The 27,938-nt window shown below is 43.5% G+C and overlaps 1 protein-coding gene across 1 annotated transcript in view; it reads right to left on the bottom strand.

Annotated features, from left to right (window-relative positions):
* Positions 1-1,173: 1,173 nt before the first annotated feature.
* Positions 1,174-27,938, bottom strand: part of TFRC (transferrin receptor) — a 45,800-nt gene continuing 19,035 nt past the window's right edge. Inside the window, exons 5-19 of the mRNA XM_056565486.1 lie at positions 26,249-26,389; positions 17,684-17,777; positions 16,597-16,716; positions 14,473-14,580; positions 13,016-13,155; positions 10,070-10,218; positions 9,865-9,981; positions 8,326-8,411; positions 7,137-7,200; positions 6,125-6,192; positions 5,993-6,036; positions 4,921-5,002; positions 4,205-4,426; positions 3,976-4,107; positions 1,174-3,829 (exon numbers count right to left, since the gene is read on the bottom strand). Coding sequence (XP_056421461.1) covers positions 3,587-3,829; positions 3,976-4,107; positions 4,205-4,426; positions 4,921-5,002; positions 5,993-6,036; positions 6,125-6,192; positions 7,137-7,200; positions 8,326-8,411; positions 9,865-9,981; positions 10,070-10,218; positions 13,016-13,155; positions 14,473-14,580; positions 16,597-16,716; positions 17,684-17,777; positions 26,249-26,389 — 1,810 coding nt within the window. The 3' untranslated portion in view covers positions 1,174-3,586. The remainder of the gene's footprint in view (positions 3,830-3,975; positions 4,108-4,204; positions 4,427-4,920; positions 5,003-5,992; positions 6,037-6,124; positions 6,193-7,136; positions 7,201-8,325; positions 8,412-9,864; positions 9,982-10,069; positions 10,219-13,015; positions 13,156-14,472; positions 14,581-16,596; positions 16,717-17,683; positions 17,778-26,248; positions 26,390-27,938) is intronic.

Here is a 27,938-nt window from a genome sequence, read left to right as displayed (position 1 = left end):
GAAGTATTTTCCACAAACTCACAGAAAATTGGATTAAACATTGTTATGCAACATTCATAACATTGCTATATAAACATGGAGACTTCATTTTTTAAAGGGTAACGCCATAAAAAAAAAAAAAACCTTGACATGGCAAAAGTTCAGTGTCTCAATGCAAAGTTCCCCATCAATTGTTAGAACGAGCAGGTAGAAGTGTACGCTCACACACCTCCCCCTCCCCAGCTTGTGGCTGTACAGTGAAGCATGGCAAACATAGCCACGAGCCAGGTAGTGAAGAGGCGTGCTTCTTCCCACCCATTCTAATGATTGTGGCGGTCTCAGCACTTTGACCCTGAACAGTCAAAAGTTGATTAAGTGACTGGGACACTTCATAATATTCTAAGTGCTTACAAAAGATACTTGGCCAAAATAAGTGCTTTCGGGTACCACCTGTAACAGTACCATTTGTAATGACCTTGATCACTGCATAGTGAACATTACACATTATGCTGCTTATGTGGAAAACAGCTTCCCAAGCCAGTATAAATATTGTAAAAATTTAAAAAGACAAAATTGCACTCAGCAGAAATCAAATACTTCCTCTAAATGGAGTCGGAAGACCACAAAATGCACACAATCTACACGAAATACAAAAAAGGGTAAATCCACATAGGACAGACTGGCTGCAGATTTCTGCAGGGAGGAAAACCATGCAGCAGAAACAAGTAAAGGCCCTGTTCACAGTACAACAGGTTCAATTTTTTTAAAACAGAATCAGTCAGAAAAGTCCTGTTTGTGAATGGGACAGCGCATATGTTCATAGCAAGTTTTGGCTATTATAAGCACCAATTCGATCATTCCTGCTCTATGCAGTAGTATGCACATGAACTAAGGAAATTCCTCGCTGTGGAAAATCTCCACTGAAAAATAGATCTGCCATGGAGATATTAAAATTAACAGTGTCAGTTTCTGTACCGTTACTGATTCTGCTGCACATTTCTCACAGACCTTCAGCAAGTGTGGGTTTTTGAACCTTAAAAAAGGAGTACTCCACCGGCCAGCATTCGAAAATAAAATGTTCCGAATGCCTTTTTTGCATTGCAGTGGTCGGCCACGCCCCCTCAATGCAAGTCTTTGGGAGGGGCATGATGACAGTCACGCCCCTCCCATAGACTTGCATTGAGGGGACGTGGCCGACCAATGCAGCGCGAAAACAGCGTTTGGAACACTTCGTTCCGAACGCTGGCCAGTGGAGTACTCCTTTAAGAAATTTGCACAATGCTCATAGCTGGTATGCGGATTCCACAGCAAATCCAACCTGTGTGAATCTACCCTTAGAGACCAGAGCTAAGCATTGCAAGCGAACATTTAACCTAAAACTAATTATGGGAAACACTGTCCCCGATAATTAAGTACACCTGTAGTGTAACATATGAGGGATCACTGCCCCCGATATAACACTGTGGTAGGCAAAAACTACCAAATTTGTATATATCCATTATGGAAGACACTGCTCCCGATAATGTAAGCTCAAATTCATGATATAAGTTACTGGAAAATCTGCTTTAAAAGATGTAAGATGCCAAACACAAAATTGCTTACAATCCAAAGGTTACGTAGTAATCCATAAAGCAAATACCATCACGTTCCTGTCTTAATTACGTAGAACTGAGTATAGGACAGAAAGTAAGCTTTATGGTGGACCTATCAGAAGGTTGTAAACTAGGGACATTGTGTAGGGCTTCTCACCGATTCTGTGCAAACTTCTCTTCCCAACCGAGACCTACAGCGCAAAGATGCTAAAGTAAAGCAAAGTTCATCCGTTCACTTGCAGTTAACTCCGGTCTGTCCACTTACCCCCTTCTGCATCTTGATTGACAGCCAATAGGCTGTGCCCATCTCACCTAGCCAATGTTGGCTGGCCCATGCACAATAATGTCAGCTCCTGGTGGTCTCTAGAACTGTTCTGCATTTTCAAAGCGTGCAAGTGCAGAACAGTCTTTGAGGCCACAGAAAAAATACATTTCCGCACAGACCAGTGTTTGCCATGTGCTTGTGAAGAATCTCAGGTGAGAGATTGAGATGACAGTACAGCCTAGGGTTGTCAATCAAGGTACTGTAAAAGGTTACTAGCGGGCAGACCGGTACTGATGGAAGCAAGTGGAAGGACAAACTTTTTGGGGCCTCTGCTGTCCAGAGAAACACTCCACAGGCTTTTAGGGGTCACGTGCATATCAATAAGAGTAATATATCAGCACTGGAGGGCTCAACAATGGTGTGCCTGGAATCAGAACAAGAAGCCCTATGCAAGTATGCCCTATATTTACATAAACTGCAGACAGGTCTGCTTTAGGCAGTACATCTTAATCAGAGCCAATAAATGGCTTAAGAGTGCTTGTGTGTGCACAATTACCATTACTAACCACCATGCAATGCAACAGAAAAGCCCTTGCACTCAAACGAGAGTCGACTGTCTTCGTAAGCAGCATGTCTGAACATAAACAGTAATTGGGCCCTAGCACCATGTCAATGACCACTAGAAAAGGGCTGCCAATTATTAGACACTATAGCCAATGAGAAGAAGCACCCTTCTCAGCACAAAGACAGTTTCGGCAAAATTACAGTATTTGCAAAGGTTTCACCCTTCTGTTACATGGCACGAGGAGAGCAGAGATTCCAGTATCATGTCAGACCAGTTAAGCAGATGCTGCTTTTATCATACAAAAGAAAAAAAAAATATCCGACAGTATAACCGTCAATTATGGAAGGCACTGCTTCCGATAATTACCATAATAAAATTAACACCATTTATAGTGATCACTGTCACTGATAAATAAATAAGTATTCAGTGCTAAATAGATATTCAGAATCCAGCTAGATTGAACCCATCTATTCATATAACTACTGCTCCTGCTCTACAGGTAGGGTAGCAGTTGCTCTTACTTTGTAACCTAAAAGGCAGGTATAACAAATGGGACACAAAGCCAGGTTTCTTGCCATTAGGCTAAAGCCTGCCTCAATACAGTAAGTGTTCCTGGTTTTATCTAGTGTTCGTAGCCATTCTAAGGCTTAACATACAAGTGCATTGAAAGGGGATAGGTATTTGTATGAAAACCTAAATCGATATTCCAATTTATGACCAGGGGTTAGGGAAAGTAGCCTTGAACATAATCTTGTGCAAAGTAAACAGCGTTGCACTCCCAGTCCAGTGGCTAGAAGTTTCTATGGCACAGAAAGGAAAAACAAGAGGGAGACCGTTCATTAAATAATAATAATATAAAAAAAAAAAAAAAAAAAAAAAAAGGGACATCTGTAGTGGTATAGAGGATAAGTCCGAGATCATGGGGGGTCCCAGCAATCTCCTGGATGGGACTGCAACAGTCTGCAGGAAGTGCCCCGTCGTCCCCAGCAGAAGGCCACGGCAGACATGCCCCATTCATGTATCTCTATGGGGTACATGGAGGGGGCTTGTCAGCCACATGTCATACGGTGATAGAACACCCTTTCCTGCAGACTGCCGCGGCCCCATTCCAGGAGATCGCAGGGGCCCCAGCACCCAGACCCCCACAATCTACATACCACTACTGAGGGCCTTTAATATGAACCTTTAAATCTCATTGTCTATCTCCCAAACTTCACCCACTAGGGCATTTGCAGCACTCTGTACAGTCCATGTAAAAAGAGCCAATTGGTTTTTAAACAAGTCTTCACTAGACTGGGCCTTGTCGTTTTTCAGTAAGTCTAGCAGCTTGTATAACGCATCAAAGGTGTGATTGCCACTGCCATAAAGAATGTGACGAAATGGTGACTCTTTAGGAGAGACATAAGGAGACAACATGGAGTGCTCAACCTAAAAAAAAAAAAAATTTAATTTCCATTAGTTCCAGGGCACTGTAGATAAGATAAGGGGTTATTAAACTTCACATTAGCAAGTACAATAGACAAATGAGCAGGTATTCATAAACCAAGCAAACACTTATTTCATACGTATTTTACCTTCATAATACGGTTATTTAGAGAATGCAGATAGGGTTTGTTTTCCAGGTCAGATTCAGAAATAGTCTTCTTGAGTTGGGTAGCTGCCCTGCTGAAGTCCCCCGAAGCATAATCTACCCAGTTTAAGCTCAGCTGCATAATCGGGAAAAAAAATAATTATTAAGCCATAAAAGTGAATAAAACATATTGTATTATATAAAGGTGTCAAAAAGCCACTACAATTCCTTACAGTTTCTGGACTCTTTTTTGCGTGGAGGTCAGTCACTCTTTTACGCAGTTCTTCAGAATATTTAGTGTAGTCTAGTGGTAATATGAGGTCATGTGTTAGACGCAGAATTATCTGGCCTGTAACATTGGCAGCAACACTGCACATGCTGTTGACATCGACTAAGTTTCTAAAATTCTGGTAAGTGTCCTTCTCAGTATCAAGATATGCATAGTTTTTTTTTGCCTGCAGAAGATTCAAAAATACAATTTTGGTTAATTTTATCAATTAGTATGTATAATATAAAATGTATCTTTCAACTTATCTTAATGAGACAAAGTGAATCTCTCACAAAATACACTTGTGAAGCTACACAATCCTAACTCAGGCATACTTATTGATAATTTAAAGGTGCTGTATCAAACGCTTATGTAAACTGTCCAGGACAGGGAAAGGTAGGGCCTACAGTTCACTATGCTCCAGGGGCCCCAATGGCTCAGTACTCAGTGACAGCACATTCATGTGTCGATCGAAACCAGGAGGGGGTGGTGTGGCCCCCACTTGTCATGGACAGTTTTACTAAAATATTTATGGATATACAGCACCCCGAATTAAAAAAGGCTTGGTTGGATTAGTCTTGTGAAACCCTACAGCAATGTGTGCACAGCTTCACAAGGCTGTTAACGGCACTTTGAATATACTAAACATTATTTCCCCAACTGCAAATACTAGCAGCTTACCTTTTGAAAACTGAATGATGCAGATGGGATACCAGAGAACGTAAGGAACGGATATGCAGCATCATCCATGGGGAATCCATAGCTGAAAATACACGTCAAAAATGGATTTTCCACTTGACATTAGTTAACATAAACCAAGCAGGGAACGTCCGCAGGATTATGGTTATATATAAGGGAATCAAGAACCATACAACCTTGCATGTGCAGAAGTTTTTACATATTTCCAGTAACATAAGGCAACTTTCACAAAAGCATACATTCATAGTGATAGAAGTGTGGCAGATATTCTATTTTAATCCCATAAATAGACTACTTATTGTGGCTCTTTAGATGTATACTATAGGACTAGTTTATTTCAATCAAGTTGTTGTATGGAGACAGGCCATGTTGTGTTCCACTGGTGAAGTAGCTCTCCTCCAGAAGGAAAAGAGCTTGCTCTCTAGTGCTAGGAATAAGTCCTCTCTGCTAACCAGCCAACACTGCACTGAAAAAGATGACCGGAACGAAACCCAAAACAGAGATGGTTAACTCTTCCTTTTGGAGGAAATTCTGGCTTGGCTAATATTTTAAGGGGTTAAGCACCGACTTGCAGGAATGCTACTCCCAATAGGCAGCACTAGAAAAATTCTTCCTTCTGGAGGAGAGCTACTTTACACAGATGTACACTACCAAACTGGTGTATGCAAGAATTTGGCTATTCTTCCAGCTATACACACACACCACTCTACTGTTAGTAAAAGCCAAAAGCCACTAGGCTTTCTTTGTAGCCAGTCAACCATTCCCCCTCCTGCAGAACACCACACATTATAGGCCTCCAGGGATACTTCTGTCTGCAGGGCTACTCCAATGAAATTACAAGCTAATGCTTCCTCTGTTTTCCTATAGGTCATTAGGAAGAATGCCAAAAATATTGGTGTTCTTAAAATGGTCAAACAGGAAATGCCCCCAATAGGGAAAGTGTTAGAAAGCAATAACTTATTTTAATGAAACCATCATGTGACCACAAGCTGCTGTGTAGACCCCTTGCATACAAACTCCAAGTGGAGCAAGATATTTTAATTTAAAGTCTTACCGGAAATCTACTGAAATCGGCTTTTTAGTCACTGGATCAGGGACCTGGGCAAAAGAGGAAGAAAATCATCATAAACCAACATCCTAAAGATATGTGCGCACAGTACGCAAGGTGAAAGTGAATCAGTATTACCTCTTTCAGGATTTTTTGGATCATGTTAAACATAAGGGGGCTAGCAGACACTTTCAGTGACCCAGAACCTATAAGAATAGTAAGAATTAGAAACTTTGGTTACAATAATACAAGGTTTCTACACAGGCTCCTTTCCCTTTTTTTCCCCTTCCTCACCATGGGATTTAAAGGTAACCAAAATTTGCAATTTTTGCATTTAGTATTCCCATCCCCCACTTTTACTGCAACATTTACTGTGCCGGATAAACAAAATTATATTGGTTTTATAGTTTAGACATTCCCGCAAGGGATAATACAATTTTTTGTTTTCCCTTAAATTTTTATTTACCTTAGGTGACTTGAACACTTGATCACTACACTACGGTATTAACCCATACTGCTGATCTGTTACACTCCGCGCTTCTATTAGTGTGCCTATAGCAATCATGACAGCCATAGGCCCTTCAGAAGACTGCTATAACTGATAAGCGCTCCACAATTATGTGAGGTGCCTGATTGGAGACATGACCGGTCCCCCATCATCAAAATTTACCACAGCATCTAGGGGGTTAAACTTCCAGTGCATGCCAGCTGTAATATACAGCTGAAATTAACACAGTGGGCTTAGCTTCCGAGTGTGCTTCATATTACGCCCCATCATCTCTTTTTTCAACTGTAAATTATAATAAAAATTTTCAATACAAAAGGAAAAAACAACATTACAAGTGAAGACCAAGGTCCCATGACCCACCATGTAGGTCAAACCCTGACTTCGGGCATAGTCATAAAGCAAGTCACAAGAGGTAAGTGGGTCAGTGGACAAAAAACCTCAGGACAAAGTAAATTTGAAGAGGCCATATAGGACACTCCTCTGCATTTCAAACGCAAGTCTGAATGAGTAGTAGTTAAGAGCGCAAGTTATTTCTGACATTTCCCATCAAATAAGTATCATTTTCTTAGAACCTCATTGTAAGGATTAATTCTCTCTCCTGGAAATAAAACAACTGAGTATAACCATTTCCGCAGTCAATACCTTGAATAATGGCATCCAAACTGATGTAGGATACTGCTTTAAGATGTAGAGTAGTAAGGTAACCCTAAAAACATAAAAGATTGTTATAAGAAAGGCAAACATCAGATAATGAAAAGTTTTTTGCACTATACTCAATTCTGTGACTGCATTAGCCTATATTTCTCCTAGCAAAAAAAATAAAATAAAAATGTATGTGTATATATACACACATATATACATATGTATACATATACACACACACACACACACACACACACACACACTTTCAAGGTTTGGGGAATCTATTCTGTAGGTCCATACGGTTAAAAAGGATACCCTACTTCTATAGGTTTGCTTTTGAATTACCTCTGAAAGAAATCATAACTACATGAAGGAAAATGTATACGTTTAAAATTTTCCTATTCTGACCTCTTATAACTTATTTCTCCACGTACAGGGCGGTATGAGGGCTCATTTTGCACCATGATCTGAAGTTTTTATCGGTACCAATTTTGTTTTGATCGGACTTTTTGATCGCTTTTTATTACATTTTTTATGGTATGAAAAGTGACAAAAAATAAGCTATTTTGGACTTTGGATTTTTTTGCGCGTACGCCATTGACCGTGCGGTTTAATTAACCATTTATTTTTATAGTTTGGACATATACGCACGCGGCAATACCACATTTGTTTATTTACACAGTTTTTTTTATTGGGAAAAGGGGGGGGGGGTGATTCAAACTTATTAGGGAAAGGGTTAAATGATCTTTATTACCTATTTTCACAATGTTATAGCTCCCATAGGGGACTATAGCATGCATTACATTGATACAATACACTGATCACTGCCATTGCATTCAATGGCAGGGATCAGTGTTCTCGGCGATTGATTGCTCCAAGACTGAAATCCAGGCTTGAGCAATCAATCGCCGTTCGGACGCACAGGAGGCAAGTAAGGGACCCTTCTGCTGCGTCCTAGCCGATTGGGACATCGCGATTTTTACCGCGATGGTCCCGGGAAGCTTTTACTTTCACTTTAGATGCTGTGATCAACTTTGATCGCCGCGTCTAAAGAGTTAATGCTGGACATCAGCACGATCGGCGATGTCCAGCATTAGCCACGGGTATGATACGTGCGTAATACCCCAGGAGACGCTTATAGACATTCATAAACGTCCATATGCGTTAAAGGGTTAAATTATATATATACCTCTAACCACTCCGTTGCACCAACAGCTCCAAAGTCCCCTGCACTCCAGCTTGCAAAAACAATGCTCCGTTTTGGTTTATACCCCTCTGTAAAGAATATAAAATTGTTAGATTCTCTGTGCATGTCACCTGCCAAATACAAATACATACATGCAATATAAGAATATATAGGCATAGCACTAGTCAGCATTATTGGTTAGCTACTTTTCTGGTCTGCTAGAGGGCAGACCAGAGAAATAGACCCTTTGATGAGAGTGGCCAGAGGTAGGTAAGGAGACCTTCATCTTTGCTCATCTGATCCCCATGGTCATGCAATGGCAATGGGTGATCAGATGAGCCATCAGAGCAGGCTCATTGCCACATATGCTGTGATCCGTATCCATCACAGCATCTAAAATGTTATCGGTGGACATAAGGTTGATCGCTGAGAGCAGCCAGGTCCCGCCGTGCATGAAGAGAGCTTCTCTACTCCCTTCATGTACAGGCGGTCCATTTACGTGCAATGTCGCAATGTCCTTAAGGTGTTTAACTGTCCTGCCACTTGTTGACACAAAACAATTGACGGCCTGGATTCAAGAAATTCAAGGGTATGCTTCTGATCTTTGCTGCAGATCTACCATATATTTCAGCTCCGCCAATAAGCAGTAGAACACAAGCATGTTAACCTTGAATGGGCACTGTCAGATAAAAAAAAAAAAAAAAATGTATGTTGTGCATCTTGGCGAAATAGTTTTTTCTAATATGCTTTAACAAAAGTTGATTTTTTTTTTAAAGAAAACTGCCTCCACTAGGGGTCCCCATAACTCCTGGGACACTGAGCATGTCTAAGGGTCATGTACACGAGACGGCTAATTGACAAGGCTGCAGGAGGAATACAGCCTGCAGCAACACACAGTGTTACCAAACATGTGCCTCAAGCTGCTGCAAAACTACATCTGCAAGCATACCTGGACAATCAAAGGATGTCTGAGCATGCCGGAAGTTGTAGTTTTGCAAAAGCTGTAAGTGCACAGCTGAAGGCAACACTGATGCAAAAAATAAATAAAAAATAAATCCTTTGGTGGTAAGGTACAGGCAATCTCCAATAAGTGTGTGTGTCATAAATCCAGAGAGGAAAGGGTTACAGAGCAGGGCTGCCAGGCTCACTCACAGGAGCAGTCAGTCAGAGGGAGGGGGAGGAGTCAGCACAGTGCAGACAAGAGGACACGCCCCCTGCCTTTGAGACAAGACATTGAGCAGCTGTAATATTGTAATGCAATATTTTTTCGTGACATAGGTGATCGAGACAAAAAGTTATAAGTACAAGATCAGGATTAGATAATGGCAGGTACATTTTAACCAATTTACAAGTTATATATGGATTTTATCTACCTGAGATCTACACAAAATTGACATATCTGAATAATTCTGTGTTACAGCTCAAAGTTACGTTCACCACTCTTCTAGTGTTACTGGAACAAGCAGTCTTTATGTTTCTGAATTTGAACTGTAAGGGCATGTTAAAATATTAGCATTTTCTTCAAATTAGAAGAAAACTTACCCTTAACCATTTCTGATAACATGCGGGCAAGCTCCACTAGCAGAGTTGTCCCAACAACTGCCTTGGATACGCCCATACCCATGGAATCTCTTTGGGCCCCAACCACAACATAGTGACCTGAAATACAGAAGAAATCATTATAAAATCGGTTTCATTTTTCCAGAAAGCTACAGCAGGGGAACACAAGACAGCTTTGTTTAATTACCTGGTTCATCAAAGCCTTTAATAACACCAAAGATATTGTAGATTTTCTTCTCAGCAGGAACATTCTTCACTTCAAGCCTAATCTTATACTGGTCGCCAAGTTTACAACCACTCTCCCATTTGCTTGGACAGCCAACAACATCTAGTTTTCTAGAGTAAGAAAATTAGGATTCACATGAGAAGAGTACTATAACCGTTACATGCCAGACCTGCATTAGATAGAGATTATAGGACGTTTGTATGTACAAACCATCATAACCTCCAAGTGGCTGGAGATATTTCAAAGAATCTTTGCACACGTTACTTTTAGGTCAACAATATAATTTTCCCGATCGCATTGCTCTCAGGCTACAGTGATTGGCCAAGACTTTTAAACATCCTGCCGACTGTCTGGCAGGCAGATGCAGAGAATAGTAAGCACAGTGATGGAAGAGGAGGACAAAAGCATTTTTTTTTTCATCCTTTTATCTTCCACAAGGTTAAGGTAGAAAGACTGGGCAACGCCAGATACTCTGCTAGTTAACTATAAAAAATAAAAAAAAGGCATAAAGTTATAAAGAGATAAGCCTGTCAGCACCACTCTACTCCCACTTGTATTTCTCAGTCTCAGGATTCTAACCCAGCAGGTCTGTGCGCTCTGTAGATCCTTCGGTGCCCGTGTCTAAAGTGCAGTGTACGCATATAACTTAGAAGAAACAAAATGACAGCCCCCGAATCTCTACTTCAAACTTGCTGTTTTATTGCCACTGGCAATGTAGTGCATCCTCATCGTACACCTTGCCAGGAGCAATGAAGCAGCAAGTTTGAAGTAGAGGTTCGGGTGCCGTGTCATTTGTTTCTAAGAAGTTAACTATATAAAAGGCTTGAAAGGATCTTCAGAGAAGAATGGCAGAAAACCTTTAAATCTAGATGTGCAAACCTTGTGACATTATACCCAAGAACACTGGAGGCTGTAATCGCTGCCAAAGGCGCTTCAACTAAGTATTGGGTAAAGGGTCTGAATACTTAGGTCAATGTAATATTTTAGAGTTTTATTTAATTTATTTCAAAAGAACTTGACCGCAGATTTCCCAAATATACAGGTTTAAAGGAGAACTCCAACTAAAATTATGTTACCCTGTGGATAGGGGATAAGTTAATTTTTGCTTGCGATGACTAAAATGCTCTTGCATGCAGCTATTTCCAAGATTATTATCCTTACTAATATACAAATACTCCCTTGTACGCAATGGAGGCAGGCTCCAAGTCCTTCAGCATTGTTTTTCCCGTCCAGCCATATACCCCCCTCCCATTCATCAATATTTATATACTCAGCAGCCAAGGCGTCAGTCTATGCACCCGATTTCCAGGTATAGAGCTAAACTAGCTACTAAACCCAGCAGTCAGTTGTGCATAGACTCACATCCCAACGGACGCAAGATTGAAGATTAAAAAAACAAAACAAAAAAAATAATAAAAAAAAATTATATTTCTTTAGCTCACCCGGGATTTGTAGTGCACTGCATTACTCTTTTAGAGTTGCAAAAATCAGACTGGGCCAGTATAAAAGTAATAAAAATCCAAAAAAGATACATTAAAAAAAGTGCGCAAGTAATGCTTGGAAAAAACAGACCTAGTGTGAACAGACTAGAGCTCCTTTCTTATAGCCGCGCACAATTTTTGTATGTCTTTTTGGATGCAGCTGTCCTTTTGCTTAGGACTCTTAAAATGTAATGAAGATTGATTTTTAATAACTTTACAATGGCCTAGTTGTGATTTGGCAAGGATATACATATTGATGTTGGGGAGGGGGATATAAGGCCGGAGGGGAGGAAAGAACAGTGCTGAAGTACCCGGAAACTGCCACCACTGTGTACAAGGGAGCATTTGCATATTAGTAATGATAAGGATCTTGCATCTGTACAAGGTACACATTTTAATCAGGATCACCCATACTATAATCCTGTATATTCGATATCCTTATATTGGTTAAAAAAAAAAAAAAAAAAATCTAAAATGCTGTTTTTACGTTATTATGAAATTTGTTGATTTAAACACAAGGTTGTAACAAATTGAAAATATAGTGAAGGGGCCTGAAGGCTACAACATTAAACACACACAGTGGAGTACAAAGAATTCTACACTCAAATGCAAAACTGTGAGTTAGATGCACTCAAAAGGTCACAACATGGTCAAAAATCACGTCATGTTGTTGCAACACAAGAAGCGCAACAATAAGTACAACCTCTGCTCGTGTGACCTACATGGCGGCCAAAGTCCTCACCAACAGTAAAATATGCAATCATTTAAAGGAGTACTCTAGTACAGAGTATTCCTGCTCCGTTCTGCCCGGGCTGCAAAATAAATGAAAATGACCCATCACTCACCTCCCTGGGTTCCCGCGGAGCGCCACTACAGCTGTTCGGTCCTCCGGTGCATCTCCTTCATACTTCCGGGTGTAACGAAGCATCACATGGCGCTCAGCCTATCGCCGGCTGAGGCTGAACATCGCGGCTGCCGGCGATAGGCTGAGCGCCATGTGATGCTTCGTTACACCCGGAAGTATGAAGGAGATGCACCGGAGGACCGAACAGCTGTAGTGGCGCTCCGCGGGAACCCAGGGAGGTGAGTGATTGTTAATTTTCATTTATTTTGCAGCCCGGGCAGAACGGAGCAGGAATACTCTGCACTAGAGTACTCCTTTAACCTGAGGGGAAAGCGGGCCTGTCCTCATACAACACTGGCCAGTATAGTCTGATTACAGAATTTTTTTTATTTCAACTTCTCAAAACAGAACTATTTTAAATCATGGTCAAGACAACACTTTGCATACTACAGATGTTCCACCAATATCATTACTGGCCAGTCTATTCATTCTCTTAGTTAAATTTATATTTTTCCAGAAAAAAAAAAAAAAACTCCCCCCCCTCTAAGGGTCACATGAATGACAGGGCAAAATTCATTATACCCGAGCAGCTGTTTTCCATCTTTACTGGAAAGTGTTTGAACTGGAATCTGTGGTAGTCCTGAAGATTTCGATGGTGGAAACTGGGTATGGTTAAATGAAGGGAAGCCTGGAGTGAACGGATCACCAGTGCCAAAATGAGCCTAAGAATGAGAAAATACATTAACCACAATGCCACATTCTGAAATCCATTTGCAATAATTCTTTTTATTTACATCTTTGATGGGGTTTAAGACTAGTCATAACAATACAGTAAAGAAAGTACACAGGCCTGGTAGGTCCTAAAAAAAAAGGTACATTTCAGAGATAATAGGGATAAACAGGTGAGATTATAAGATAAGGACAATAGAGCTAAGCATATATGGGGGAGACTTATTAAAACCTGTGCAGAGGAAAAGTTGCCATAGCAAACAATCTGCTCGCTTTCATTTTTAACAAGGCCCCTTCAAAATGAAAGACGCGATCTGATTGGTTGCTATGGGCAACTGGGAAACACTTCCTTTGCACATTTTTTTTTTTTTTTTTTTTTTTATAAATCTCACCCAAACAACCTAAAGAAAAGTATCCTGTCTATGTAGGGCACATTAACATGGCAGGTAGGTACTGGTGGAAAAGGGAAATGACCATGGAGGAGACTGACGAGAGATATAGGGTATAAGTTGAGAATAACCACCTGCATATTCAGTCATCATACCTTCGGCACTACCGCATTTGCACAGTAAAGTACCATCTATGTAGAGATGCTGGTACTATTTGATATCACTAACTTATTAAACTTAAAGGAGACATGCAGAATAAAACATTTATGTCCCCCTGTGCCTGGGCTGAAAAAAAAAACAAAACAAAAAAAAAAAAAAAAAAAAAAAAAAAATTTTAACTCCCCTTCCTACATTCCTCCGATGCTCTGGTATCTGGTCTCGTTCCTCCACTGCTGGGCTCCGTGCTTCTAAGGCTCGAAACAACATGCTTGCGTCCAGCGTATTGCCGGCTGCAGCAATGTCCTGCCTTGGCTGGTGATAGGCTGAGCGCACTGTCATGTAAGGAGCGCACGTGTAGAAGTAGGGAAATAAAAAGAAAACCGTGAGGCAGCGCCTTGTGTATTACCCAATTAAGGTTTAATGTCAGGAAGAGATTTTCTGAGGAAGGGGCAAGCTAGCCCCGAAACGCGTCAATCCTGTATCTATATGTATAACAAAAGCATTTTATTATACCATTTTGCACTCTGAAGTAATTTCTGGATGAAGCATTGCCTGGTTCCCTGGTCCTTTTCCTTTATGTAAGCTCAGGCCGGTGCTACAGGGGAACATAGGAAGGGGAGTTCATGTACGTTTGTTTTTGCAGCCTGGGCACAGGGGGACACATTTTTTATACTACACATCTCCTTTAATAGCTCACTTTGCCATTGGTCTGAGCAGTCTGACAGAAGAAAGCACTTCCATTTAATAAAACACACAACTCACATGACCAAAGGGGGAATCAATGTCACCAATTTGTCCAGGGAACATGAAGTCAGAAGGCTCAGGATAGATGAGAACCCCAGATGCTTTCACTTGTTCAGCATTTCTAACCTGAAGGGGGGGAGGGGAAGAAGAAAAAAAAAAAAAAAAAAGTCTTTTCAGGCTTGGGCAGCATTGTGGAGGAGAGAAAACAAATATGCAGCACTGGCAAAGACGAAGAAAGAAGCATGCACAAGAGCTTCCATGTCAATCTATATATTGTAAGCAAAAATTAGAAAACCTAAAGAGGAGACCATAATAGAAAGATTTGTATCTCTTATTTGGGACCTGATCCTAGTTTTGGCTTAGAAACACTGACCCAAAAACTGCCATGTAAAAGTGACAATGTGGGAGGAACCTGTCCAGAGGAAAAGTTGTTTAGTTGCCCAATAATGTTTTTGAAAAGCCCTCTGATGTCTTCTGTCTATACCTTGAACTGTTTAACTACTATGCTCCACCAAACTGTTGTAATCTCTAAACCGTAGAAGATCAGTCTGACACAGCAGCTAAATGGTAGAAAAACGCTTGTGAAAATTTAATAACTGCGTTATTTTGGATTAAGGAAACAAACTTAAAATTGGGGCGGCGGGGGGGGGGGGGGGGGGGGGGGGGGAGGATAGTGCACATTGGGGGAGATTTAATCAAAACCTGTCCAGAGGAAAAGTTGCCCATAACAACCAATCAGCTCACTTTCATTTTTAACTAGGCTCCTGCAAAATAAAAGCAATCTTGATTGGTTGCTAAAGGCAACTTTTCCTTTGCACAGGTTTTGATAAATCTCCCCCAATGTGTCCATAGCCCGTATCAAATTTTTTAATCTCTAACATTTTACTAGTCTGCACATAATCTTTTTCCTCTAACTACCGTCCTCACTATAAGTGGGGGCTGTACATTCACATCCACTTCCTAGCAAGTTAACAAATCATGTTTTCAACAGTTAAAACAGCCTTTTCCGCCCCCAATTCAAAGTGGAAATTTTAGGCAGAAAACAGTGGGAGTACACTAAGGGCCAAAGTTCAGCCCCTTTTGGACCATTTGGTCACATGACCAAATCCATGCTAAAATTCCTTCTAAACTTTGTACGGGAATTCTGCCTGCAATCCACTTCCGATCTGCCTCCATTCCGTGTAGAGTAAAAATCTGCTTTCAAATGAGAGAAGTCAGGGTGCATTCACACCACGCTTTTGCAATACAGTTCCCATATCAGGTTTTTGAAGAAAAAGTGATTCCTCAAAACCGGACTAAACTATCAAAACGTGTTTACAAATTTTAACCCCTAGACAGTTAACTGTATACGGTTTAAAAAATTATGTCCGGTTGCATCCATTTTTTAAAGAAATAAACTTATACGTTTTTAACTTTTCGCTCCATTATGATTAAAGTTTCACTTGTTTGATTGAAATTCCAAGAAAAAAAAAAAAACTGTGCAAAGTCAAAAACCGGATGGAACCGTACGCACATACCGTTCTGTACGGTTCCCATTAACTCATGTTAAAAAAATAAAATAAAATAAATAAATACACAGTTTAATACAGTTTTTCAACCGGACCAAAAACAGTGGTAGACTACGGTTTTGGGTACGGGAGGAAAAAAAATAAATACTGAAAACCATACAGGATGCAAAACGGACACAACCTGATGCATCGTTTGGCACACTGTTTTCAATGGAGAGTCAATGCATACGGTTTTCAATACGGTTCCGTACGGTTTTCACATAGAAACGTATACGGGAACTGTATTGCAAAAATGTTGTGTGAATGCACCCTCAATGGGATTCTGCCTGAAGAGCACCTCCATTCTGCAGGCGGAAATTTGAAAGTGAGAATTCCGCTCACAAATTCTGCTTCAAAAATTCCAAAGTGTGAATGGGTGCACAGAAAGCCCACTGACTCGCATGTACATTAAGCTGAATTTGTGTCTAATTTCGAAGTGAAATTGCAGGCTGAAATTGTGTAGTGTGAACCTAGCCTTATAGAACGGACAAGATCTTTCTAATTCCATTAAGTAATAGGTAAAATTATATGTAGGAGTGCTGCACAGTTTCTAGCAGGGGATTATACAAGAACATTTTAATACATATAAAAATACCTTTTCTGAAAAGGGAATAGATCCAGACCGCACAAGAATTAGTTTTCCAGTTAAATCTGTATTCCTTCCAAGATCTTCAAAGTCTTTTACCGTACCGTATTGGGCGTACACAAGGCTACCCTAAAATACATATATAAAAAATAAAAAGATAGAATACTTAACATATTGCCTTTTAGACTATTACAGTATACTAGTCTGGACTAGGAGATCATCCTTTCCATTTTAGGGTTAGCTTCTTAAAACCCAACCTGAAGTATTTAAAAGGGTATTCCCCACACCATTAAAGAATGTGATGATGGCATATCATATTGTCCAATTGCAATCAGAAGGGATCCTCTGGAAAGGGCCCCACCACTACACCAGTGTGTAAAGGGGTTATCCAGCCATTTACTATTGAGGCTTTATCCGATGGAGAAGCCATTTACCTATTAGCAGGGCTCCAATTCCTGGATTTGTTTAGATGAAAACTGCAGCCTCCTTAATGTTTCCTTTGCTCATCAATGCATATTAGTAGCCAAAGTGCAAGATACTGCAACGCAGTCTCTTTAGGGCCCATTCACAACACAATTTCTCCAGGTATATATTTTGTGCACAACAGACCGCCTAAATCAGTCAGCATTAGGACTGCTCAGTCATGCGCCATCTCCATTGATGGCAATGCTTTTCAGAGCAGATTTCACAAAAAGAGAACGTTCATTCTTTCAAAAATTCTACAGTGTGCACAGTGCAGCAGAATACTGATGGAAGGCTGTTGCGCCAGAATTACTGAGTGGAGATTCTCCACTCAAATTCTCTAGTGTGCATGGGCCCCAAGTGCAACAACCCTTACCTTTCACCACTTCTAACACCACAATGCAAGGACGATGCGGAATTCCACAAATTCCTTTGTGTGAACATACCCTTAAATATCAGAATGGGTGGAAAGATTTTGACCCAATTACCAATCTTATATTAACTGCCTATCCTGGTGATAACCAGCCTTATAAAATTGATGGCCTATGCATACGCCCTTCGTCCCCAAGGAGTTAAAGGGGGTAAAATACAAAACTTGACAGTTACTTTGAGGACAGAGGCAGCACTAACTTACATTAACCGAAGCAGAAGGACTGTAAGCAACATATGAAGTAGGAGCAAAGATCGATTCTTCTGAATCACCTTTGAGAAGTGTAATTTTGTTGTTCCTGTTAGAGAAACACATGAAGACACAGTTAGTCCAAAGGAAAGCATTTTTTGTAGAGTAAACAAAAAAAAAATAAAAGGATTTTAGTAGCCCAAATAGTTGATATAATGCTGAGGATGATTTTACAGCGAGCATTTGGGACTAAGATTAGCAACTAGCCCAATATGTCACTGTAATCGATAACATTTGACCTTGTAACGAGTTAAAAAGGAGATTTTTGTACTCACCGTAAAATCTCTCGTGTAGCCTTCATTGGGGGACACAGACCATGGGGAATATGCTCTTGCCACTAGGAGGCACCAACACTAGGGAAAAAAATCTCTGCTCCTCCCTGGCAGTATATACCCGCCAACTGGAAGTGAGGTAATCCGTTTTGTCACAAAGCAGTAGGAGAAGTCAACCAGGAGACAAGTCCGAAGGACCCTAGAAAGGAATCCCGGAGAAACCTTCAAGAACCGAAAGAGGCTATCTGGACAAGAATGAAGACATGGGTGCGTGCTGTGTCCCCCAATGAAGGCTACGAGAGATTTTACAGTGAGAAAAAAAATAAAATAAAAAAAGTTCTCGGTCGCTCTTCATTGGGGGGCACAGACCATGGGACGTACTAAAACAGTCCCTGGGGAGGGACCACCACCAGAGGAAGGGAGTCAGCCTGGAGACTGAACCCCAGTCGGCAGTAATACTCATGGTAAAGACCATGGGCTAAAAAAAGGCGTACCAAGGCCTGGAACTGAGCAGCCAGCAGTTCCTAATGACCATGGAGATGGACTGGGATGCCAAGGAAGGGACCATCCTTAGAAGAGACTAAACCAACAGGCCACAGAGACAAGGGGCAATGCAGAGACCCAATGGGCCGAAGGAAAAAAGGGAACAACAAGAGAACCCCATACAGAGGACCAACCGAAACCAGAGAACCTGTCGAGAAAACGACAGGGAGAGCCGGAGGAGAGAGAGCATCAGTCAAGGTGAAGAAAAGAGACAGGAAGAGTCTCCAGAGAGACATGGTGCAGAAGATCCAAACCAAAAAGCTGTAGGTGCCAAAAACCACTGTCCCAGTGGCACAGCGTGAGCACTCAGGGAGAAGAGCAGACTCAGGACGCCACACAGGCTGAACAGCAGGAAGAACTACAGCCATGCTGCAGCCGAAAAATGGCCCAACTGGAACAACCCGGTAGACAGGCTTGCCGTCCATCCCCAGAGAAGGAAACTGAAAGTAAGGAGTAGCCCATAAAACCGGAACGGTGACATGGAACTGGAGACTCGAGACCCCACCTGTTGGGGGGGGGGGGGGGGGGGGGAGCAAACCCAACAACCGTAAAACGCTCCAGGAAACATATTGCTGTGTGGGGACGAGAAGAAGAGCGGTACAGAACGATCGCCCCACAGTGGAATCATGGAGATGCCTGGGCAGGGGCACTACACGTGGCCGGGACCTAAATCATCATGAAGGCCCAAAAAGGACTAGGAGGACCGAACGAGAAAATAAAGTACACCACAGCAGTCTAGGAGAGAGCCCAAAACAAGGATTAATTGGTTTTGGACTAAGCGGTTGGAGCAAACCAGAGCACTCCCAGCAATGTCTCATCAGGACGGAAACTGAGGGAAAAGCAAAAAAGAAGGCCCAGCTGGGACTCCCAGGTTTTGGGCACAAGAAAGTTACTCCAAAAGATCGGAGTGGGAGTGTAGCACCACCGAAAAAGGTAAGGATGAGCCCACCCTTCCTGGATATTGTGCTAAGGAAGGGAGAGCAATGGCAGACTGGCTGTCACTGAGCTATACACAATTGGATAAACCCCTCCTACAGAGAAAAATGTCCTAGCTGCATAAGCAGCAGTAGACAACCAGAAACAGGAGGAGAGCTAGGCTGCAATAGTGAGCAGTAAACAAGCAGAGCCAGCGAAAAGCACTTCAGATCGCTCCCAGCTAAAAAAAAATAAAATAAAAATAAAATATATAAAGTGTGAGATGGCTCCATCTTGGCAGAAGTGCTCAGTGAAAGTCCCCCTAGTGGAGGGGAAACAAAACTCAGGAACTGACTGTTCCAAGCTTCCTGATCCCAGTACCGCCTGTGGAAGGGAATTTCCCAAGAGCACCATGTACTGTAGGAGCAAGGAAATGCCGCCCTACAGTAACGGATCAAAGCACTGGGTGGACATAGCCCCCAGGAACCATGCGAAAACACAACGAGGTGCCATGTTGTGTCCCCAGAGGGAATTGAATCCTGGACACTAGAGCTGGGAGATACAAAGACATAACTACGAATGCAAGTAAGAAGCACATGTAGCAATCTACAGCATTGGGAGGAAACACCCCATTGGGGCGAAATTTTGGACCCTGCGGAAAAAAGGTGTGTGTGTGTGTGTGTGTGTGTGTGTGGGGGGGGGGGGGTTGGGGGGTGCAGCCACATAGTGGCCGATGAATAAGGCAACAGAGCAGGTGCCTGATTCACCCTATACAAGAACCCAGGAAGATACCTGGAGGTATTGGGTGGGCGAAATCGGTGCTGAACAAGCAGTTGCCCCGGAAGGCCCCATGCCCGAAGAGAGGTGCTAAACTTCCACAGAACTGTGGAAACAATTACACAGGAAGGCCTGAGTTACACCCCACCAAAAAGGAGGGGAGGGAGGAAGGCTCTACATGAGCAGGGTGTCCAGAGCATATGTAGGCACATAGACATGGGTACCTTATGATAGAGTGTACCAAGATGGCCACCACAAAAGGGAACCAGATATCCAATGTCTGGAAGCATGCCCTGAGAAGACTTGCATTACGCTGTTAGAAGGGGAACCGAGTGCTGCTGCGAGGTCCACAGAACTTGCAGGAAACGCCCACACCCCATCTCTTAAGGTGAAAATGGGCTTGGTCTTTAAGGGGTTAAGGACCAGAGTGTTTTTTTTTTGCACATCTGACCACTCACTTTAAGCATTAATAACTCTGGGATGCTTTTACTTTTCATTCTGATTCAGAGACTGTTTTTTCGTGACATTCTACTTATGTTGGTGGTAAAATTTTGTCGACACTTGCATCATTTCTTGGTGAAAAATTCCCAAATTTTATAAAATATAGAAAATTTTGCATTTTTCTAACTTTGAAGATCTCTGCCTGTAAGAAAAACAGACATTCCAAATAAATTAAATATTGATTCACATATACAATATGTCTACTTTGTTTGCATCATTAAGTTGACATGTTTTTACTTTTGGAAGACAGTTCAGCAGCAATTTTCGGAATCAGAATTTCAGTGACCAGTTCAGATTTGCAGTGGATTTGAAGGGCCTTCATATTAGAAATACCCCACAAATTACCCCATTATAAAAACTGCACCATTCAAAGTATTCAAAATGACATTCATTAAGTTTGTTAACCCTTTAGGTGTTTCACAGGAATAGCAGCAAAGTGAAGGAGAAAATTCAAAATATTCATTTTTTACACTCGCATGTTCTTGTAGACCCAGTTTTATTTTTACAAGGGGTAAAAGGAGAAAGCCCCCAAAATTTGTAACCCTATGTCTCTCGAGTAAGGAAATACCTCATGTGTGTATGTCAAGTGTTCGGCGGTGCAGTAGAGGGCTCAGAAGGGAAGGAGCAACAATGGGATTTTGGAGAGTGAATTTTGCTGAAATTGTTTTTGGGGGGCATGTCACATTTAGGAAGCCCCTATGGTGCCAGAACAGCGGGGGAAAATAAATATTAAAAAAAATTGCATACTATTTTGGAAACTACACCCCTCAAGGAACGTAACAACTGGCTCAGTGAGCCTTAACACCCCACAGGTGTGTGACAACTTTTTGTTAAAAAGTCTGATGGGCAAATGAAAAACAAAATTCTCAAAAATTTTGTTCCCCCCCCCCCCCCCAATTTTAAATTTTTTACAAGGGGTAATAGAAGAAATAGGGTTACAAACTTTGGGTGTCATTTTGTCCTGAGTATGGAAATACCCCATGTGTGGACGTCAAGTGCTCTGCTGGCGCACTACAATGTTCAGAAGAGGAGGAGCGCCATTGAGCTTTTGGAGAGAGAATTTGGAATGGAAGTCAGGGGCCATGTGCATTTACACATGTGACCCCATTTTGGAAACTACACCCCTCACAGAATTTAATAAGGGGTCCAGTGAGTATTTACACCCCATTGGCGTTTGACAGAACAGTGGGCTGTGCAAATGAAAAATTATATTTTTCATTTTCACGGACCACTGTTCCAAAACTCTGTCAGCCACCTGTGGGGTGTAAATGCACACTGTACCGCTTATTACATTACATGGGGTGTAATTTCCAAAATGGGGTCACATGGGGGGGGTTCCATTGTTCTGGCAGTATGGGGGCTTTGTAAACACACGTGGCCTTCAATTCCAGAGACATTTTCCTCTTCAAAAGCTCAATGGCGCTCCTTCTCTTCTGAGCATTGCAGTGCACCCACAGAGCACTTGACAGGGCTCCGAAGTGAGAGCGCCATGCGCATTTGAGGACTAATTTAGGGATTGCATATGGGTGGACATAGGGGTATTCTACGCCAGTGATTCCCAAACAGGGTGCCTCCAGCTGTTGCACAACTCCCAGCATGCCTGGACAGTCAGTGGCGGTCCGGATATGCTGGGAGTTGTTTTGCAACAGCCGGATGCTCAGTTTTTGAAACCCTGCCATACGATACTTTTTTTATTCTTATTGGGGGGGGGGGGGGGAGAGAACAGTGTAAGGGGGTGTATATGTAGTGTTTTACCCTTTATTATGTGTTAGTGTAGCGTTTTCAGGGTACATTCACACTGGCGGGTTACGGTGAGTTTCCCGCAAGGAGTTTGCGATGCTGCGAGAAATTTGCCGCAGCTCAAACTTGAAGCAGGAAATTCGCTGCAAACCCGCCAGTTCGAATGTACCCTGTACATTCACATATGGGGGGGGGGGGGGGGCGCGCAAACCTCCAGCTGTTTCAAAACTACAACTCCAGGTAGGTACTGACAGACCGTGCATGCTGGGAGTTGTAGTTTAGCAACAGCTGGAGGCACGCTGGAAAACCTTGTTAGGTTCTGTTACCTAACTACAACTCCCAGCATGTACTGATCGAGAAGGGCATGCTGAGAGATTTAGTTATGCAACAGCTGTTTGTGCATGCTGGGAGTTGTAGTTTTGCAACATATGTATAGTGGTCTCAAACTGTAGCCCTCCAGATGTTGCTAGGCAACTCACCGGCTTCCGTAGGATCCAGGGAGTCGCTACGCCGTTCTCTTCTTCTGCCGATCACCGCCGCCCGCTGCCGATGGCTAAGTGGATCTTCGGCGTCGGTCCTCGTCGGTTTCCCTGTTCTACCCGGCCTATTGTGGGTGGGCAGAACGGGGAAACCGAAAGTTAAACCCCCCCACCGATCTGCTATTGGTCGTCGCTTCTATATGACCAATAGCAGGGATAGGAGGGGTGGCACCCATGCCACCTCACTCCTATCCCTTCAGGGGGATCGTGGGTGTATTGACCATCCCCGATCCCCCTTATTTTCTGGGTTACCGGAGACCCGTAAGACCTGGAATAGGCGCAAATTGCGCCAGCAGTGAAGTACTGGAAACCCAAGCCATGCATGCATCAGCCCAGGAATGGGACACTGACTGCATTGGAAACCATGCAAACGCCAGTCTGCCTGACCGAGTACAGGTAGGTGCTGGCGAAAAAGGAACAACAGTCATATCACCGATCACAGTGTCCTCTTGGTCGGAGGTGGGAGGACGAGAAGGCCTAGGAGCCATGGATAGAATCCCCGCCAGCCTGGGAGATCTGGGGAGGCTGAGGATCCAAGGAAGGTATCCCCTTCACCTGTATAGGGTCCATAGGACACGTTGGGGCAATTTTTTGGATACTGCGCACTGGTAGTGGGGAACCGGAACTCCATCCGCAGAGACATCAGACATGTGAGAAATGAAAGGCGGCGGAGGAACCACGCAGACCACTGTCTGGCTTCCTGGTATGGGTCCATAGTATGCAACAGGTCACTCCGTCTGACACCTCACACTGGCCAAGTGGTATCGGAATGTCAACCGCGGATGCGGCAGATATGAGTGACCTATGGAGGAGGAAATTAGTGTATGCACTAGGGATCGACCGATATCGTTTTTATTTATTTTTTTTTTTAGGGCCGATACCGATAATCGGTGGAGGTTAGGGCCGATAGCTGATAACTTATACCGATATTCCGGTATAAGTTATCGGCTATTTAACCCCCCGCAACACCGCTGCAGATCATTGATTTAAAGCGGGCGCTTTAAATCAATGCACTGCAGTGTCTTTTGCGGTGCCACAGGCCGCCACCACCCACTTCTCTCCCCCTACCTGTCAGGGCGGTCCGGGCCATCCATCGTTTCTGTAGTGTCAGGGGGCATTCCAGGTGAAGGGTGAACCGGTCCGGGCTGTCCTTCTACGGTGGTCATCTTCTCCACTCCGGGCAGGCTCCGGCCTAGTAAGCTGCATAGACACAGTTGTGCAGTGACGCCCGTACGCAGCGACGCACCTGACGTCACGGCGTAGCGGCGTCTATTCTGCGTACTAGGCCGGAGCCTGCCCGGAGTGGAGAAGATGACCGCTGGAGAAGAAGGACAGCCCGGACTAGTTCACCCTTCACCCGGAATGCCCCCGGACACTACAGGAACGATGGATGGCCCGGACACGCTACTGGGGAGGAGAAAGGGAAAGCTGAACTGTCTGAGAAGCGAGCAAAATTGTGCTGATCTTTGCCCGTCAGGATGGGAGAAGAACTGCGGGTGTCCTGGGAGACACCCTGGGAAAAAGGACCCACCCTCCAGTAAAGATGGTCGTTACTGCTGGAGCGGAGAGGGGGGGGGGAGGGTAGTCGCAGCTGCGGAAAGGATCTGCAGGCTGCAACAAGCACCACCGGCACTCTGTACAGCCAGCGGTGACGGTGCAGCAATAGCTCCTATAGCACGCTCAGAGGGCGGGGGTTGACAGAGGTGCCCGCCTAGACAGGCTTCCACTGAGCTGGAGGAGAAATGTTCCTGAACCAGGGAATCACAGGAGGGAGACAGCCTCTGACACCCCTGGTAGCGTGAACAACTACTGCTGCGCCCTAAGCCTGGAGGGCTCGCTGCCTGGAGGGGCGGAGCTGGGCGCCGTTCATGAGAGGAGCAGAAAGGCGCTGGTGGGAGTGAGTCCTCTACATTCTTCAGATTCCCACGCAGAGCACAGGGAGAAGCGGGGCGGAGCTACCTGCTGCCAGCAAGCACCAGAGGAGATACGACCAGCTGAAGTAAAGAAAATCAGCAGCCACAGAAAGTACAGGGAGCCGCTGCAAAAGCCAGTGGCTACTGTAAGCAAGTCCACTGGCGGGCGGTGATAAACTCAGACAGCTTTAACAAGCTTATGGCCACGCTGCATCATACCAGGCTAAGATAGCGGGGCGAGCAGGGGCAGTGGGGGACCAAGAACCTGGGTACAACCTCCAGGCACTGGCAAGAAGTGGTTCACAGTACATACTCTTGTCACATATGTGGGGGGGACAGGTAGTGCCATGCTCCTGAACCCCCACTTGAAAAGGAGAAAAAAAAAGGAAGCTAAAGAAAGCTAACTAAACAGCCCTTACTAGAATAAAATAAAATAAAAAAAAAACCCAGACCTGTTTCTTGCCTCCTACTGACACTAGCTAAAACTGATTACCTCCCTTCCAGTGAATGGGTATATCCTGCCAGGTAGGAGCCGACTTTCCTAGTGTCAGCGCCTCTTGGTGGCAAGAGCATATTCCCCCATGGTCTGTGTGCCCCAATGAAGAGCGACCGAGAAAGTGACATTTACCATTTGTTTAAAAAAAGAAAAAAACACGGAGGTCCATTGAATGCACTGGCATCAGTCATCGCATATCTGCACACTGCATTAGTCTTCTAACAATAGCCAAAGAAAACATGTCTATTGGGCTCAGTTCACACCGGGACACTTAGCAAAAGGGGAAAGTGTGCAAACTGAGCATGTGCAAGACTTTCCATACAAAACCGTACACAGCAAGATGGATCCGGTTGTGTACAGTTTTTTGCTTAAATGGGTTTTTCCCCCAAGACAGCAAAGCGTAGTCTACTACGGTTTTGTGTCCTGTTTCAAAACTGTAAATGCACCGCATCTGGTTTTTTGTTAACATTGAAGTCAATGCAAACCTTATGTGTCAGTGGCATGTGATTTTTGTATACGGTTTGGTCTTGCACATGCTCAGTAGAAGTGTTGACTCATCTTATAAAAGTACTAGAACTTGCTACTTTCCTTGGAATTTCAATTAAATGGAACAGTTATTGGAATTGTTAAAAACCTATACTTTTTCTAAAGAAAAAACTACTGCAACAGGACATCAAAATTCAAGCTACATACGATTTAAATTATGACGAGTTTGCATACTGTTAGTTTTTCAAGCATGTTTTCCTTGTGCTGTGAATGCACCTTAACATTTAGTTTTCCTTTAAAATAAAAGTTAAATGGACAGAAAAGACTGAGTGGCATACCTGTCAGAACCTTGTAGAGTGACATAATGCTCATCATTCCACACCTTAAACAATGATAGGCTGTTGAATTGATCACGCACCGTTTTCGCCAAACTTTCTTCATTATCAGAACCAGCTTGACGAGACTTTTCACTGAGCTGCCTGAAAGTAGGAACATGACATTTGTCATTGGTTGATGCAGGTGAACTACTTGTGTAGGTTTATTAGGAAAAGTTTGCATTTTAAGTGGTGAATAAGTTTGTTCTAGTTTCTCATCAATTGGTCTAGTACCGAAGAGAAAGCTGCACAACAGTAAACTGATATGCTGTCTGGTATGTAATGAAGTAGCTCAGTGGGGCCACTTTCCCTTCTCTATTTTTCCCCACACATTGACAAAGGGCTGCATCACTGCTGCAAGAATTCAAAATTGCAATTTTTTTTTACAGCAGTTTTGGTAAATCACAGCATAACAAAATCACAGCCAACTGTGCCTTGACTAAATGTAAACACACTGCTGTGTTTGTTACCGTATTTATGGGGGTATACCACGCACCGGCCTATAACACACACCCTCATTTTACCAAGGATATTTGGGTAAAAAAGATTTTTACCCAAATATCCATGGTAAAATGAGGGTGTGTGCGCGCGTGTATACCCCGATATACCCCCAGGAAAGGCAGGGGGAGAGAGGCCGTTGCTGCCCGCTTCTCTCCCCTGCCTTTCCTGGGGTCTAGAGCCCTGCTGCCGGCCCTTCTCTCCCCCTGACAATCGGTGCCACTGCCCCGTTGCCTCCCCCCATCCCTGGTGGCATAATTACCTGTTGCCGGGGTTGGGTCCACGCTGCTGCAGGCCTCCGGCGCGCTTCCCCTGCGTCGTTGCTATGCACGGCGTGGCGCACTGACGTCATGCGCTGCGCCGTGCAGCGCATAGCAACGACTCAGGGGACGCACGCCGGAGGCCTGCAGCAGCACGGACCCGACCCCGGCAACAGGTAATTATGCCACCGGGGATGGGGGGAGGCAACGGGGCAGCGGCGCCGGCAATGGGTGCCGCTGCCCCTTCTCTCCCCCTGGCTGTCGGCGCCGCTTCTCTCCCCCTGGCTATCGGCGCCGGCAATGGGGCGCCGGCACCGATAGTCAGGGGGACAGAACGGGCAGCGGGGCCAATAGCCAGGGGGAGAGAAGGGCCGGCAGCAGGGCTCTAGACCCCAGGAAAGGCAGGGGGAGAGAAGCGGGTAGCAACGGCCTCTCCCCCTGCCTTTCCTGGGGGTGTATCGGCGTATAACACGCACATAGACTTTAGGCTAAAAATTTTAGCCTAAAAAGTGCGTGTTATACGCCGATAAATACGGTACTTTTCTAGCCACAGTTATTACAAAATCAATTACAAATTTAACCCCTTATGGTTCTCATTTTTTTACATTTTGTAACCTTTGGGGCTTCCGCTTCTATGCAGTGTAATTTTTACGAAAAGTGCACCTTAATCTTTATTCTGTAGGTCCATACGGTTCCAACAATACCAAATTATAAAGATTTTGTTTTACTTTTAAAAATGTATACCTTTTTGTACGAAAATTAGCATGTTTCCGTATACGGGGCCGTGTGAGGGCTCATTTTCTGTGCTGTTATATGTAGTTTCTGTTTTAATTTTTGCTTTGATTAATTTTTATTTATTTTTAAGTGTGAAAAGTGGGGCGATTCAAATAGGGAAG

Source organism: Hyla sarda, chromosome 3 (genome assembly GCF_029499605.1).
Source record: "Hyla sarda isolate aHylSar1 chromosome 3, aHylSar1.hap1, whole genome shotgun sequence".
Taxonomy (NCBI): domain Eukaryota; kingdom Metazoa; phylum Chordata; class Amphibia; order Anura; family Hylidae; genus Hyla; species Hyla sarda.
Note: the sequence above shows the minus strand (reverse complement) of the source record. Positions and strands in the feature narration are given on the sequence as shown.